Here is a 15940-nt window from a genome sequence, read left to right on the forward strand (position 1 = left end):
CTACATCCCTTTCCTCCCTGAAGAACACCGTAGGGGAGGGTAAAAACACCAAAGAGACAAGAATCACATTGAGTAGCTTAGAAAGGTAAATAAGTGCAACAGAAAAGAGGGCACCGGTACCGTTACCTTCCCCTTAGCAACTTCCTAAGCAAAAATGAGACAAATAACACCACCATATAGTTAGTTTCCAAAGTGATTAGTCATAACATTATCTCATCTGATCCTCACAACAGAGAGACAAAAAGAAAACACGTTTTGGTTGTTTAGCTCTTTGTGACTCCAATAGAATATATTTAAGGGTGTGCTTTTATGTTAGCATTTAGAGTCTGGGCCATTTAATTGCACTTACAATATTACCCACTTACCATATGCAGAGAAGGTACTTATTATTGAAAGCAGAGTATACTTTAAGCAAAAAGATCATGGTTATGAGCTAAATACTTAACATATTTTAACTTTAACATATTCTGAAAATTCAATAATGAAACAGAAAGAGCTAAACCTGCCCTTTGCAACTCGGCCTGGACAAAATGAATCCTGTGCATTACATCCAACACTTCTTGTCCCAGTTTGGTTTTAACTAAGAAGGGCAGCTAGCACAACCTCTGAAGAGGAATCCTTTTACTTCCCAGCAGTCTTTGCCATCAGGGCTTGATTCATTCCATTTAAACCGAATTACTCTGATTCAAGAACAGTCACATTTCCTCTAAGTAGCCCCACCCCACCAGGTCATGACCTGGGGTGTGCAAGGGGTGAAATGGTCAAACTTCTTTGTCTATTAGCACTACTATAATTGGTTATTAGAATTTAGGTCTCCCCCGACCCCCACCCCCTCCTACGTACAGAAGGATCCTTTTCCACATAATGAGGTAAAATTTTCCCTTCTTCATCTTTCTAGTGCACCAAAGACCAATTAAAATGAAGATCCAGAGCTGGCAGGAAGCTTCAATATCACTTGTTCTAACCTGGGAGAGAACACAGTTAATCCTCTGCTTGTGAAAAGTACGACCACTTTGCATATAATTAGAGGGTAATAACTGAGTGCTAAAAGGAAAACAAATCCTAAGAAAGGGGCTTATTGTGGAGAAAGAGTTGTCTTTTTAATGTTACCTACCATATACAACAGACCTTGCAATGAATAATGATTGACACATAAGTTTTTGGATAAAACATATAATCACATGATCTCACTCATTTGTGGAATATAATGAACAACATAAACTGATGAACAAAAACAGATCCAGAGACAGAGAAGCATCAATCAGACCATCAAACCTCAGAGGGAAGGTAGGGGAGGATGAGGGTAAGGGGGAGAGATCAACCAAAGGACTTATATGCAAGCATATAGGCCTAACCAATGAATACAGACAACAGCGGGTTGAGGGCATGAGTAAGAGGGGATAGGGGGTAATGTGGGGATAAGGACACATTTGTAGTAACTTAATCAATAAAAAAATTAAAAAACAAACAAACATAAAATCCAAATAGGTATTCCATGGGACATGAATATGCAACTTTCAGGGTTTTCCCCCCTTATCTGTGAAGAAACAATATCTGGGGCTGACAGCAACGCATATTCTGAATACTATTTCCAGTTATTAGAAGGTATGAAGCTGGCAGGTAAATGATGGAGATAATGGGCTCTTGGATCTTGTCAGAGACCAGAAAAGGGGCTATTTACTTACTGCCTTATGTGATAAGCCAGTCAGATGTAAAGGCAGGGCTATAAGCGTAAATCCTCCATACAGTCCATTCACTTTATGGGACTGTCGCAGGAAAACTATGGATCCGGCCAGTGGGCAAGGTTTATCTTAAACAGAATGAAACAACCGCTCTTTCAATAGGGAAAAGGAAGCCGCAGTGGTCAATTCTAGATGATCACAGAATGAATGAATGCTTAGAAGTATAAAATGGTTGTTTCTCTTGAGCAGTCAATATGTGAAATTCCCAAAGGTCTTAAGCAGTGGTTCTCAAACGTCTGGCCCTTTAAATACAGTTCCTCATGTTGTGACCCAACCATAAAATTATTTTCGTTGCTACTTCATAACTGTAATGTTGCTACTGTTATGAATCATAATGTAAATATCTGATATGCAGGATGGTCTTAGGCGACCCCTGTGAAAGGGTCATTCGACCACCAAAGGGGTCGAGACCCACAGGTTGAGAACCGCTGGTCTTAAGTTTTCCAGATAAACTGACAGCAAATAAGGTCTTAAAGACTGTCAGTACCATAGATTAAGAAACTAATGTTTCATATTTACTTAAAATTAAAGCTACAGAATTCCATGAGTGACTGACAGTAAAATATTCACATATTAAAGAATGAACCAAAGGACAATTTTGGGAACAAGGTAAGAGGTCCAACAAAAGAACACTGTTAAATAAATTACAGTACATTCATAAAATGGGTGCTCTGCAGCCATTCCCAATGTGTTCTTGCAGAATTTCCAAGGAGAGGCAAATGGTTGATAACATATTGTGAAATGAAAAGTGAGATTACAAAATGGTTCTATACAATCTCTATTTTAGACCCGCAAAAATAAGTACATAGAAAAAAGACTGGGAGAACATACCCAAAACTACGATCAGAAATTAGCTCTGCTGGTGAGAATTTAATGTCCGCTTTTTTCTTTTCCAAATGAAAAGGGGCTAACGGGAAATTCTTTCTTTTTCAAAATGAGTCAATAAGTATATTCTGACCTCTTTGTCCCATTTTTTTAATAACACACCAAAGAAAAACATGAAAATATATTTAGCGGCATTTAACACTTACATTAACAATTATTTTTCTTTAAGTTAAAAAACAATAGTGCACCAAATTTAGTTTCCTTATATTTTTTGCCAATTCACACAAGAGCAATGAATTTTTAAAAAGATATGACATCAATTTTTATCCAAGATTGTAGTCTTCCATGCAGTCCTCTTTATGCATCATCGCGCCTAGAAAATGAACTTCATGTGCTTGATTCCGTAAGTTTTGAAGAAAACCATGATGATGAGTGCCCACAATCCCAGAATAAAACCCCCAGGAGGATGCCAATCTTTCAGCTTTGGTTTCTGCAAAATAAGGATGACATCACATGGTAAATTTAACAAGAGGCAAAGAGTTCAACAATGGGTAAAGCAAATACTAACAGAAAACAGACATTTCACAAGCTGTGTTTTAAGGGGGAGTAATTTAGCCAAATTAAATGTCTTAAGATAGAAACAATGGTGAAGACTTCAAACCAGATAAATATCTCAAGGTGGCTCTTATCAACATCAGTTTCAAATGATATTTTGTTCCCTCAAAGGGGCCTTCCCTGACCACCCTACCCAACCATCTCCATTCAGACAGGTTATTCAGTAGCCTGACAGTCCTCATTTTGAATTTACATGTTCATGAGTTTGTTGGTTTCATCTGTCTCTCCTATTAGACAATAGCTCTATGAGGGTCATCTTGTCATATTCCCAGCACCAACCTGCACAGTGCCTGGCACATGGGAGATACTCATTCAGTACACTAAGTCAGTAGAAAACAAAAGCTACCCAATCCATTTATCTTAACATTCAACAAATACTTGTTTGGGGGCCAGTGCCTTTGGCCATGTTACTCCCTTGAGTTAGAATGCTCCTTACTCCACTGTGCCTATTCAAAACGCACTAACTCAAATGCCAACTCCTCCAGATTTTCCCAGCTGATATATGCTTTTCTTTTCATCTGTAGCTCCTTCTACTTTTACTTCTATCTATTATCACAGTTATCTTTATTGCTTATCTCCCTATAAACTTCCAGGGCTCAAATTCTGTCTGAGTCCATTTTACATCCTCTTCTCCATCCCCTACGCCTCAACACTAAGCCAAGTGTCTTGTATGTTTCCTTGCCCAACAAGGACAGGCAAACCAGTCTTCCTCATTTAACTGTCTTTCAACAGCTGCACTATGGCCCTGAAATTGGAGGTCTGTGAGTGACTGTGATCTCTTTATGAGTTCTACTTCATGAATTACTAACTAAGATTGTAAGGTTGTTATGATGAGAATCATATTTTAGACTAGAGTGGCGAGATTGTAATCTGAACTTTGCTTCAGTCATCATGTAAACTCCATCCAACAAACGTTCAAAAATCTCTTAGAACAGGGGTCCTCAAACTTTTTAAACAGGGGGCCAGTTCACTGTCCCTCAGACCGTTGGAGGGCCGGACTATAGTTTAAAAAAAAACTATGAACAAATTCCTATGCACACTGCACATATCTTATTTTGAAGTAAAAAAACAAAACAGGAACAAATACAATATTTGTATTTGCATGTGGCCCGTGGGCCGTAGTTTGAGGACCCCTGTCTTAGAAGAATCCACATCTTATGGTTTGGTTTTCCCTTATATAACCAGGACACTTAACCTCTTCACTTTTAGTAGTGCACGTTAAGAAATGTGGTGTTGTTGTTTGTTTGTTTTTTATACTTCATCTCTTTAAAGTGCCCCCAAACCGGGCATATGGAGCATGGTAGCAGATGATCCTAGTTTAGCCTAGCAAAACCACATTGATGCCTGCATGCCAATCACTGGGAAATGTGTAACCACCTATTCTTCAGATGCAGATCTGAGAAGATTGTTCAAACCTAAGTAATCAGTGAGAGGCATCCACCTGTTCTGTTGGCAAACACCAACAGTGCTCTAAGGGGGGGCGGGGGGAAGGTAAGGTTCAGGAGTAAAAATACGCCCACACAGAGAAAGAAATATTCTAAAGATGCAGAGAACATATCTCTGAATAAGATTTAATAAGGAAGCAAAAGATAATTTAGAAAAATTTTAGTTGAGATGGACTTGAATAAAGATGGACAAGGAAAGGAAAAGATGCACAAGGAACCAAAATATATTTTTCTTAATGTTACAGAGAGAAAAATAAAACAAGATACAAGGACAACAGGCTAGATACAAAGAGAGGTGGGTAACATAATTTTGTAACAGCAAATTAAAATCTACATTGACGAAAAAGATAGTGTCCTAAGGACATCATTGAGTCCTTCTTTCACTTAATTGTGAAAGACTGTGGCAAAAAACAACAACAACACCCCAATTCTCCATACTTCCCTGCGTCTACAGCCTTTGCAATACGTTGCTTTATAGCAGCTCTCATCAAGAGGTGGAATCTATCACCCAACCGGCGTGGCTCTGTGGTTGAGCATCGTCAACCTCTGAACCAAGAAATCACGGTTCAATTTCCCTGTTAGGGCACATGCCTGGGTTGTGAGCTCAATCCCCAGTTGGGGAGCATGCAGAAGGCAGCTGATCGATGATTCTCATCATTGATGTTTCTATCTCTCTATCCCTCTCCCTTCATCTCTGAAATCAATAAAAATATATATTTTTTGGAATATATCCACTGAGATGACAATGTGGAAGGAAAAACCCTAAAATTTTATTTTCATAAGAAAATTAAGTTGCATACTTGTAACCTCGGGTTTCTGAAACAATGGTATAAATACTGGTAAGAAGAGTGTGAAGGGCAGCTAATCAACCCCTTGACCACCATGAACTTTGTTCAGGTCGGAGGAGGTCTGTCAAGATACTCCTCTCTGACCCTTCTAGAATAAGAAATACTCATTTGAGCTAAATTTCACAAAGTAAGAACTTCTTCAACCACCTGTCGCATCCTAACAGTGTTTACAGCCAGCCTTTGATAGAGCTGTCCAGGAAAAATACTGCTGTACTGTCTCCTGGAGGTAAATTTCACACATGTCTTTCCCATCCAACCCCCTCACTTTAAAGGAACTGCAGGGATGCTCACTTCTGGCTCTTGCCTATAGTCTTCCTGGAAACAGACCAACTCCACTTGTCACCATGCCAGGAATCGCTCTCAAGGAAATGAAGTGGGGGGATCTAGAGACTAACTCCCCTAGCTTCCCTCTATCCTTCCTCCTCCCAACTGCAATCTAGGTCGGAGGCCTCCTTCCTTTCCATTTGAAGTTAGCCATTTATGTCATTCAGATGTTGCCCCCTTCTGGAGAAATGAACATCTCCCAGGATCTTGATGCACCTTACCCATGGTAAATTTGCAAAGCAATTCATCTAATCTAGGATAATTAACAATGATTTGTTTTTAACTGTGATTTTATTTTTAATAGAAAGTTGACCATGATTTTTCCTTAATCATGACCTTTTTTTTCTGTGATAAGAACACCCACTATTAACATTATTAATATGGCTCTGGAATTTCTGGCCAATTCAGATATAACATTTAGGGAGGAGAAGTAAATTCTCATTATTTGCAGATAGTTTGATTAGTTATCAAACAACTCAAAATAAACTTATAATTATTGATATTAAAGAGCTCAGACTTAAGATAAACATATTTTAAAAACCGTCCCAATATGCCAGTAAAAACAAGTAAAAAAAATAGAAAAAATTACAGTTGCAATAGCAATAAGAAATATTAAGTAGCATGAGATATAAGGCAAACAATCTGTATTACTCTATAGAGAGGGGTAAATAGTCCTGAATATAAAAAGGAATATGATAAAGCCAATCTATAATGTTGTTCTGATGCAAAATACATCAATGAAACAGAATAGAAAGTAGGCGATCAGCCCAGTATCCAAGAATTCAGTATACAATAAAAACTATTACAAGCCAATAGGCAAGGTGTTCTAACAAAGGATTAACATTTGGGGGGAAAAAAATCAGTTTTGTTTCTAACCCAACACTATAAACCAAAATATACTTTACATGACTTAGAATTAGATGAAAAAATATTAGATGGGGGGAAATTTTTTTTAATTACTTTTGTAAAGTGGCACCTACGGACACATCATAATGGGGCTACGTTAATCGCAAAGGTGGAGAGCAGTTACACAGGAGCTCATGTGGAGAGAAGAACAGGGGTCCAAGGGCCAGCAAGCTGGGGGGACTGTCAGGTGGGTGGCTACTCAGGAAGGACTACTTGGGAAAGCTGGCTCTTGAACGAGGTATCGAGGTATCGTAATTGGGTTGGTGAAGAGGAGGGGATCACACCCAGGCAGTGGCACATGGAGCAAAGTCATGGTGATGAGAAAAGCCAGGCATTGGGAAAAGGGTGATGCCCCAGCCTGGGCTGGTGCAGGAAGGTAATAAAAGCTCCACGAGGGTAGAAACTGGCATCCTCTTTGTTCACTGCAGAAGCCAAGACCCTGGCACTTAGGAAACCCTGTTGAAAGTAGCAAGTTTGGGCCATGGAGAGTCATTCTGTGAATGCCCAGCTGTGTGTTGGGATTTGAGACAATGAGAAGCCTTGAACCAGTGACTAACCACAGGCAAATGGGGTGAAGATATAAATTGTAGGAGAATATGCACAGTAAAGGAAGTCATAAGTTTAAAAACAATGAATAAAAACAAGGAAGAAAAGGTGAAAATATTTTTATAAAAAACTTTTGAAAAGATCTACATTTTGCAAAATGGATAAGTCAAATGAAAAGGTAAATAAATAGGATAATATGACAGAAAGGGGGTTGAATTCAGTACATGAATATTTCCCAAAAATTAATATGAAAATATACAAAGATTTATCAATAAATGGGAAAAGAAAAGAAAATTGTTGAGAAAGGAATAATTATGAGTGGCTAATTAATATTAGAAAAAAATCAGTTTTCCTGGTCACAAAAACAAATTAAAAATGATATATTATTTCTTTCTCTTTTTAAAATTAAACTAGTAAATGTTATTAAGGATGGTCTACTTTTCAGGAAAGTAATCTATTAACATGTTCAGAGGTCTTTAAAATGTTCTTACTTATTCACTTCTGGGATCTATTATACTCCTAGCTAGGACCTATATTAAAAAACTCAGAAATGGTGACAAAAATTTAACAAAAAGACTTTCTTCTCAGTGTTATTTATAAAATAAAAAAAAAAAAACAGAAAATAATCTATATCAGCGGTTCTCAACCTGTGGGTCGCGACCCCTTTGGGGGTCGAACGACCCTTTCACAGGGGTCGCCTAAGACTATCGGAAAACACATATATACAGTGGGGTCTTGACTTACGAGTTTAATTCATTCCGTGACGGAGCTCATAACCCATGCTCAGCACTTTCTCCCACAGCACCTATGGGGCGCTGGGGCTCAAGGAGACTGCGCGGGCCTGGGCACAGAGCCGGCCGGAGTGCAGCCAGGAACACAGAATGAGCTAGCTAGATGAGGACAGAGACATGGACTGAACCACTAGCACAAAATGTCTGGACACTGGCCCTATTTCTGGGCCTGATGAAGACAAGGCTGAACTTTTCCCATGGCAGGATGGACAGAGATGAGACACCAGAGCTGAACCCAGGACCACTGCCTCTTCCCCTCCCATACATAGGTCTCCCAGAATGCTTTCCTTGCAACTCCGTGAAAGGACTTCATTTTCACCAGCAACAAGCTCATATTTAATATAGTTTATAACTTCATTTGTGTCCTTATTAGAGCTTCTCATAAAATGACTGTATGTAGTTAAGGTTCTCTACTGACTGCTATTAAGTACACTTTTTTTTTAACCTTTCACAATAACAGTGATAATACAAAGGTGAAAACCATACTTAAACACTGCAATGTGTCATGAGCAAACACTTAAAGGCTCAAGGGCCACCTATTATATAAATGCCTAATACTTCAAATTAGATAGGTAGCTAAGCAACACTGCCCTGCCACTTGGGAACAGTATTCAGTCTCTTCTTTCACATTGCTGGGAGAACATTACCACAGAATTTTAAAATAGTTAACGGACCACAGATCTAAGTATTAACTTTATGTAAAAAGAGAAAACTAGGATTTTCATAATTATATGTATTTATTGGCAAGTAAATAAAAATTTTCAAGGTTTCAATGGGATGCTTTTCTTAAAATATAATAAGCATATCAGTTCAGTTAGACTGTATTTTAAATAAGGTCACAATTACAATTACTTTAGGAAATAACTGTTTTTAATTGTTTAATCAGTGATATGTTAGTATATCTAAACTACATCCTTTCTATAAAATATAATTTGTACTCTTCAAGTGATGTTAATGATATAAATCAAAGACATCCTATAAAACCCCTTCCTCCTGAGTATGCACAGGACTTGTGACTATGATGGGATATCGCCTGTGATTAGGTTACATAATTGAGCAAAGATGAATGGATTCTGAAGATGTAATGAAGGTCCCTAATCAGTTGGCTTTTAGTTAATCAAAAGGGAGATTATCCTGGGGGAAGGAGCTGACTTAATCAGGTGAGCCCTTTAGAGGAAGGTCTCAATATCAGAGACAGAAATCGGAGAGACAGATACACCAGGGGCAGACAAGATGCTCTGCTGTTGTGGAGTGGACCTGGGGAAGGAATGGCAAGCAGTCTGCAGGAGCTGAGGGCCTCAGTGAGTCCTACAACCACGAGTAACTGAATTCTGCCAATAACCAATAAGCTTGCTCTAGGACCCTGCGCCGCAGATGAGACTACAATCTAGTTGACACCTAGACTGAAGCCTTGTTAGGCGGTAAGCATAGGACTAAGCTAAGCTGTGTCCAGACTCCTCAGCCATGAAAACTGTGAGATAATAAATGCTTTAAAATCACTAAATTTGTTTGCTATGCAGAAATAGAAAACTTGTAACAAAAGTATTCATTGCATCCGATACTTATTCCTCGGATTCCTTGGGGAGAATAACTAATTAAGATATTTACTAAATATGTTTTTAAAAAGTAAAGAGAATGAAATATTCTAGTCTAATTCTTCCCGCTCTTCCAGATCAATTCTCTAAGACCCTGCTCAAATATCACCTCTAGATGAAGCCTGTTCTCATACCTCAGTAAAAATTAATTTCTGCTTCTCTGTGCGCCAATGGCCAACTAATGGGTGTGATTCTAATACATTTTGGTCTTATCTATTTCTACACCTTAGGAAGGTCTCAAGCTTTGAATACAATAAGGTAATCAACTTAATACTAGTTTCCTCTTGAAATAAATATAAAATATTCAAATACAAATAGTAAATACACATTTACTAGTTATACTCTTGGTTTTATGACTTAAGGAAAAAATAAGAATTGGACTAATCAAATAATACAATCTATTTAAGAAGTCCTAGTGAGAAGTTAAAAATATTTCTTTAAAAATATGCAAAACAATTTGAAGTTTGAACTACATGAATTTATTTTTTAGTTCTTCAGTAAGAGATACAGCATACATGATTAAATGTTTCAATCTCCACTTTACACTGGCACACAGAGGTAGGCACAACTGACTGGAGTGGAGAGGTCTTTGAAATCATATGCAAATCTGATTATTTAAAGCAAGAAATACCTCCACACACATATGCTTTGATTTTTACATCTACATAAAAATGGCTACCTTAAAAACTACTATGATTTACCTTTTTTTGTAATCAAAAGAAGTTTTAAGTGCATAATAACAGGCATTATTATGCACTTTCTGCACCTTTAAGGTGTATATATTTATTTCCTACACATGAAAGATGGACCTAAAATGTTTTCCTAATAGGCTGACAGGTGCTTTTAAAATTCAGAAGTGCTATTTTATTTTAAAGCTAGAAAAATCCCTTTGTACTGTATTGTCTTACATTTTTCTCGATTTTTCATCAATAATAAATTCAGCAAATATTTTGAATGCCTACTATGTTCAAGCCATTTTAGCTAAGTGGCTCATAAATATGATTATTCTTTCTTATAAAAGTAAAAATGTATATGAACATAGTTTGTATTTATGTCTTTAAGTCATGAAAAAGACCATTCTCATTTACATTTGTATAGAAAAGTTGACAAATTCTTCTTAAGTAAAATTAAGGTATATGTAAGTTTTATAAATTAGCAATGTTCATAAATATTGATGATGATGATAAAAAAAATTATTTCAAGGTTTTTTCCTTTCTCTGCAAAGAGCCAGATAGTAAATATTTTAGGCTCTGTAGGGCATACAATCTCTATACCATGTACTCAACTCTGCCTCCTAGTGTATAACTAGCCTTAAACAATATGTAAACAAATGGGCATGACTGTGTTCCAATAAAACTTTATTTACAAAATCAGGTGGCAGGCTGGATTTGATCTATGGGCCATGGTTTTCCGTGCTCTAGAAAATTGCTATTGAATGGGTTCAGATTATGACACCCCAAAATATGCCACTGATTATTTTGAACCAAAGGCGCTTGAGAAATAGCACATGCAGAAAGGGTTCCTTGACCTCTCTCTCTAAAAGTAGATCATAGAATTTCCTATGAGAAAGGTGCCTCTGCTGTACCAGGAAGAGTGAACTGGTTCTGTTTTTTTCACTGCATAATGAAATTTTTTCCCTTTTACAGATTCTCTATCTTAAAAGTAGGTACAAATATGTAGCTAGTAAACTAGCCAAGGAACAAATCACTTGTCCCTTCCCAGGATCTAGAGAAAGGACCATCTCTCACTTCCAGTACTGTTGCCTCAACCACAGAAAGTTAACATTCATTCAAACACCAACAAGCCTCTACTAAAACACACTTCTGCCCTAATATTATGATCTACACTTAACCCTTAAGGCAAATATCATCGGAAAACCTAAGAATACATCAGAAACTATGTGATACATTTTGATATAATAGAATATAGAAAATAAAAACATCCTTTATATTGGGCACATTTATAAAATTACAATGAATTTTAAAAGACCAAAACTCAATTTATAACTTTCATCATGATTATATCATATCTGTTAATGACAGAAAATTCATATTCATTACAAATTATATTAACAAGTCTTTACTATTTATATAAAATATATTTTAAAAAAGAAAAATTTTATAATGTATTTTCAATGACATACCAAAAACTTTTCTGAAAGTCTTTTGTCTTAGTAACTAAGATGATAAAGTTGTAATGCAAAGGAAGTAAAGTTAATTACTATCAAGCTCTTAATATTCAAAGTAACACCACAGGTCAAATGTCTAATATTCATTAGGGATGTTTTCTTTCTAAATGTAATGAACTCTAAATTACTTTGACTTGTGAAAGAAATGTGTGTTTGTCTAGTTGTTTTTAATTACTGATTGTTTACTTTAGTCATGTGTAGCTAATCCTCAAGTCCACTCATACAAATTAGAGATCATCAGAGCTCTTTGACACTCATTTTTCTTACAACTTTGTAGAAATCACAACCTATTTGGCTGCCCCCCGTGGTGAAGAACAGACAAAGAATTAGTACAGGAAAACAGTGAATGAGTTGTATTCCAAATGTGCTGTTTATCATCAGTTTTACGGAAATCAGAAAAGATATTTTTGAAATAAAGTTACATTGTTAGATTATCAGAATAATTCACAAGGGCCTATAAATCCTTAATGAACTAAATATGGATCCTCAGATTAGATGACCACATAGAAGAAAGTCTTCTCTTGATTCTGAGAAGGAAGCTAGGTAGTCAGGAATTGGGACCAAGGGGGAGGGAGGAAAGGAAGTAGAGCCAGGAACCCAAGTAATTGGGAGTTACTAAGGCACCCCAACTGGGTGGGGAAGGAAGGGTGCATAAGGGAGACATGAGCTTTAAAATGTATGAATGTTGCTAAGACAGGCAACTTGCAGATAACCAGTCATAAGACAGTTATTAAGACGTATAATCAATCCCAAGAATGTTATTAAGACAGAATTCTTTGAAAGGACCAATCAGGAGCTAGCAAGGCATGTATCTGCCCCTAGATTAAAAAGCACATGCTTCCTCTCTTTCTGGCATGCAATGGGTTCCTGATGTTCCTGTGGCGGAGGAGCACATCCCCTGTGCCCACGTGGCTTATGGCCATGTGGGACTCTACACGTAGACCAATAGACTTTAACATCCAACTGTAACATGGAAAGGAAGCTCTGGACACTGGCCTGCTCCTGAAACCCTCGCTACACCTTTTCCAGGACTGGCTTCTCTTGATAAACTTTACTTCCACTAACCATTTTTGTCTACGAATCTATTCTTCAGTTTTGTGAGACAACAAACGCGGGCTCAAACATACCACAATTTGGTTTCAAATCAAATGAGCAACTATTGATAAAATTTTAAATAAGCAAAGCTAACCTTTGGCACCCTCTCCTATCCCTTTTTGTGCCATAACCCTTCAGATCTCTACCTTGTCTCAAGCCCTCATTGGAGAGCCAAACGGTTGGGGTGGAGAAAGAAATCAAGAATAGAATTATGAAGAGGGTGACTCTCTTTACAACAGATTCTAAATAAATGGATACTCATGTGTTGAATATTGAGCTAGCTCAGTTGATATTTAGTTCTTCCAAAATATGGTTTTAATTAACCGTACATGTATTACATCTGTTGACACCTTATTCATCAAATGTCCTGGGGACCAGTTCCTTCATAAAAACTGTTACAATGCTCACAGGAGAAATGGCTTTAAACTTAGACCTACATCCAAATTCTGGCTTTGCCACTTACAAGTAGATCTTAGGCAAGTTACTTAAACCCCTCTGAACCTCAATTTATCCAAGTATAAAATAGGAGTGATAACTTTTTCAATGGTACTAATTATTTCTCATGATGATTATGATTAACTGTGAAATATGATGTTTGTACCTGTTTACAGGTACACAATAAATATGAAAAGGAGTAGATGAATTTCAGAAACATTTAAGAAACAAAATAAAAAGGAATTTAAAACCAATTATATATGAACTAGAGGCCCGGTGCACGAAATCCATGCATGGGGAAGGGAGGGGCCTCTCAGCCCAGCCTGCACCCTCTCGAAATCCGGGACCCCTCAGGGGATGTACAACTGCTGGTTTATAGGCCTAAACTGGCAGTCAGACATCTCTCTCACAATCCGGGATGCTGCATGCACCAGTGATCATACTTTTCATACAGGTGAAAGGCATCTTGCTGTTGTATGGGCAGCTACATTTTTTTGCCCTGATTATAAAAAGTAGTACATAACATGATCCTTCTGAGGCAGTAGTACCATTTTCCCCATCTTATGGGTGGAAAAACTGAAGCAGAGAGAAGTTAAGTAATTGGCTTTGTCACACAATTATAAGTGTCAGAATCAGGGCTGACCACAAAATGTGCAGGCCAGAGTCCATGCATGTCATCGCTGCATCATCCTGTTTTTTCAATGTTAGAGTAGCCTTGCCAGATTTTAATTTTTAAATATAAGAGACTGTTCCCAATATATAGGTAGGGTCCCTAAGCCTGGCCAGCAATCAGGGCCTACCTGTGGGGAGACTGGCTGGGCGATCAGGCCCCCACTGGCACCTGCCTTGGCTGGCTGGCCTGGCACTGCCCGCTCGCCCCACCGACTGGTCCTTCTGCAGGTTGTTCCACCATTTGGTTGATTTGCATATTAGGGTTTTATATAGATAAATATTGAGAGAGAGAAAGGAAGGGATGAAAAGAATAAAGGTTCTCTTAAAACATAGTAAGAGAACCATTAGGAAAAGGTTAAATTCTGCTTTAGACAATGTATTAAAGACCCAAGTGAAGCTATCTTACAGGCAATTAAATGTTGTTCTGCAACCCAAGAAGAAGATGAGAATATTTGGGGGCCACCAGTATGTGACACTGAAAACCATTATGGTAAATATAAGAGTAGAGTGCATGTTCAATAGGAATTTGTACAAGAGAATCATAAAGATAGGTCTAGGAGGAGATCGGCAAAGGCTTTTCAAATGAAGAAATCAGAGAGATGGGTATAAAACCAGTATACAGTGGTGGTCCAAGAACAACAACAAAAAAAGAAAACAACAACGAAATGAGTTTTCAGAGAGATTAATAGAGTTCAATACTACAAAGAAGTCAAATATTTGGATGATATGAAAATTGGGAAATTTTAGTGCACTTTGTAAGAACAGTTACAGAGCAGTTGCTGGGATACAGACTATAATAAAGTAGACTGAGGGGGGGAAAGGGAGTAAAATGAATAAAACTAGTTTATTCTTTTTATTGTGGTAAAATATACATAACATAAAATTTACCATATTAATCATTTTTAAGTGCACAGTTCAGTGCCTTTAAGTACACTCATACTGTTGTGCAACCATCACCACCATCCATCTCCAGAACTTTGTCATCATCCCCAACTGAAACTGTACCCATTAGACAAAAACTCCCCAGTTCCTCCTCCCTCAGCTCCTGGTAATCATTATATTCTATTTGCTGTGTCTATGAATCTGACTAATCTAGGTGGAATCATATAATATTTGTACTTTTTGTTTGGCTTACTTGACTTAGCACAACATCGTAAAATTCAAGCACTTGTCAGCATATCCTTCCTTTTTAAGGCTGAATAATATACTGACACTATATACCACACTGTTTACCCATTTATTCACTGATATACTGTGAATAATGCTGTTGTAAACATTGGGGTACAAATATCTTTTTGAATCCCTGCTTATAATTCTTTGGGGTATGTACTGAGAAGTAAAAGTGCTGGATCATATAGTAATTGTTTTAATTTTTGGAGGAACCACCACACAGTTTTCCATTGTGGCTATACCATTCTACATTTCCACTGCAAAGGGTTCCAATTTCTTCACATCCTCAGCAGCACTTATTATTTTCTGTTTTTGTTATTTTGATAACAGTCATCCGAATGCACGTGAAGAGGTGTCTCATTGTGATTCTGATTTGCATTTCCCTATTGATTAGTAAAGTTGAGTTTCTTATCATGCGCGTATTAGCCATCTGTATATCTTCTTTGGAGAAATATCTACGATGTCCTTTGCTCATTTAATTGGGTTGTTTTTCTGGTACTGAGCTAGTCTATTTTTAAACATCAATAAGAGAGAAAGGGGAAAGAGTGAAGCTGGAAGGGAAAGCAGGATTGAGGAAGACTTTTTAAAGCACTTTTCAGCAGTGGGGAGTATAAAGACAGAGAGAACAGGTTCCTGACTATGTAAGCAGGTTATGCTGATACAATTCACACACGTCTTCCCTTTCAGTGGACAGAAAGACTCATAAAGATAACAAGTAAGTTGAAGGTACATTGAAAGTGTAT

General features: G+C 37.4%; 1 protein-coding gene across 2 annotated transcripts in view; it reads right to left on the reverse strand.

The window, feature by feature from the left end:
- Positions 1-2249: 2249 nt before the first annotated feature.
- The window catches only part of PIGK (phosphatidylinositol glycan anchor biosynthesis class K), a 95740-nt gene continuing 82049 nt past the window's right edge, over positions 2250-15940 (reverse strand). Inside the window, exon 11 of one of the 2 annotated variants that reach the window (XM_006086099.3) lies at positions 2250-3057. In XM_006086099.3, the coding sequence (XP_006086161.1) occupies positions 2941-3057 (117 nt within the window). In that variant the 3' untranslated portion in view covers positions 2250-2940. The remainder of the gene's footprint in view (positions 3058-15940) is intronic. The other variant, XM_023751744.1, reaches the window with a different exon arrangement.

Source organism: Myotis lucifugus, unplaced genomic scaffold, assembly GCF_000147115.1.
Source record: "Myotis lucifugus unplaced genomic scaffold, Myoluc2.0 scaffold_25, whole genome shotgun sequence".
Taxonomy (NCBI): Eukaryota; Metazoa; Chordata; class Mammalia; order Chiroptera; family Vespertilionidae; genus Myotis; species Myotis lucifugus.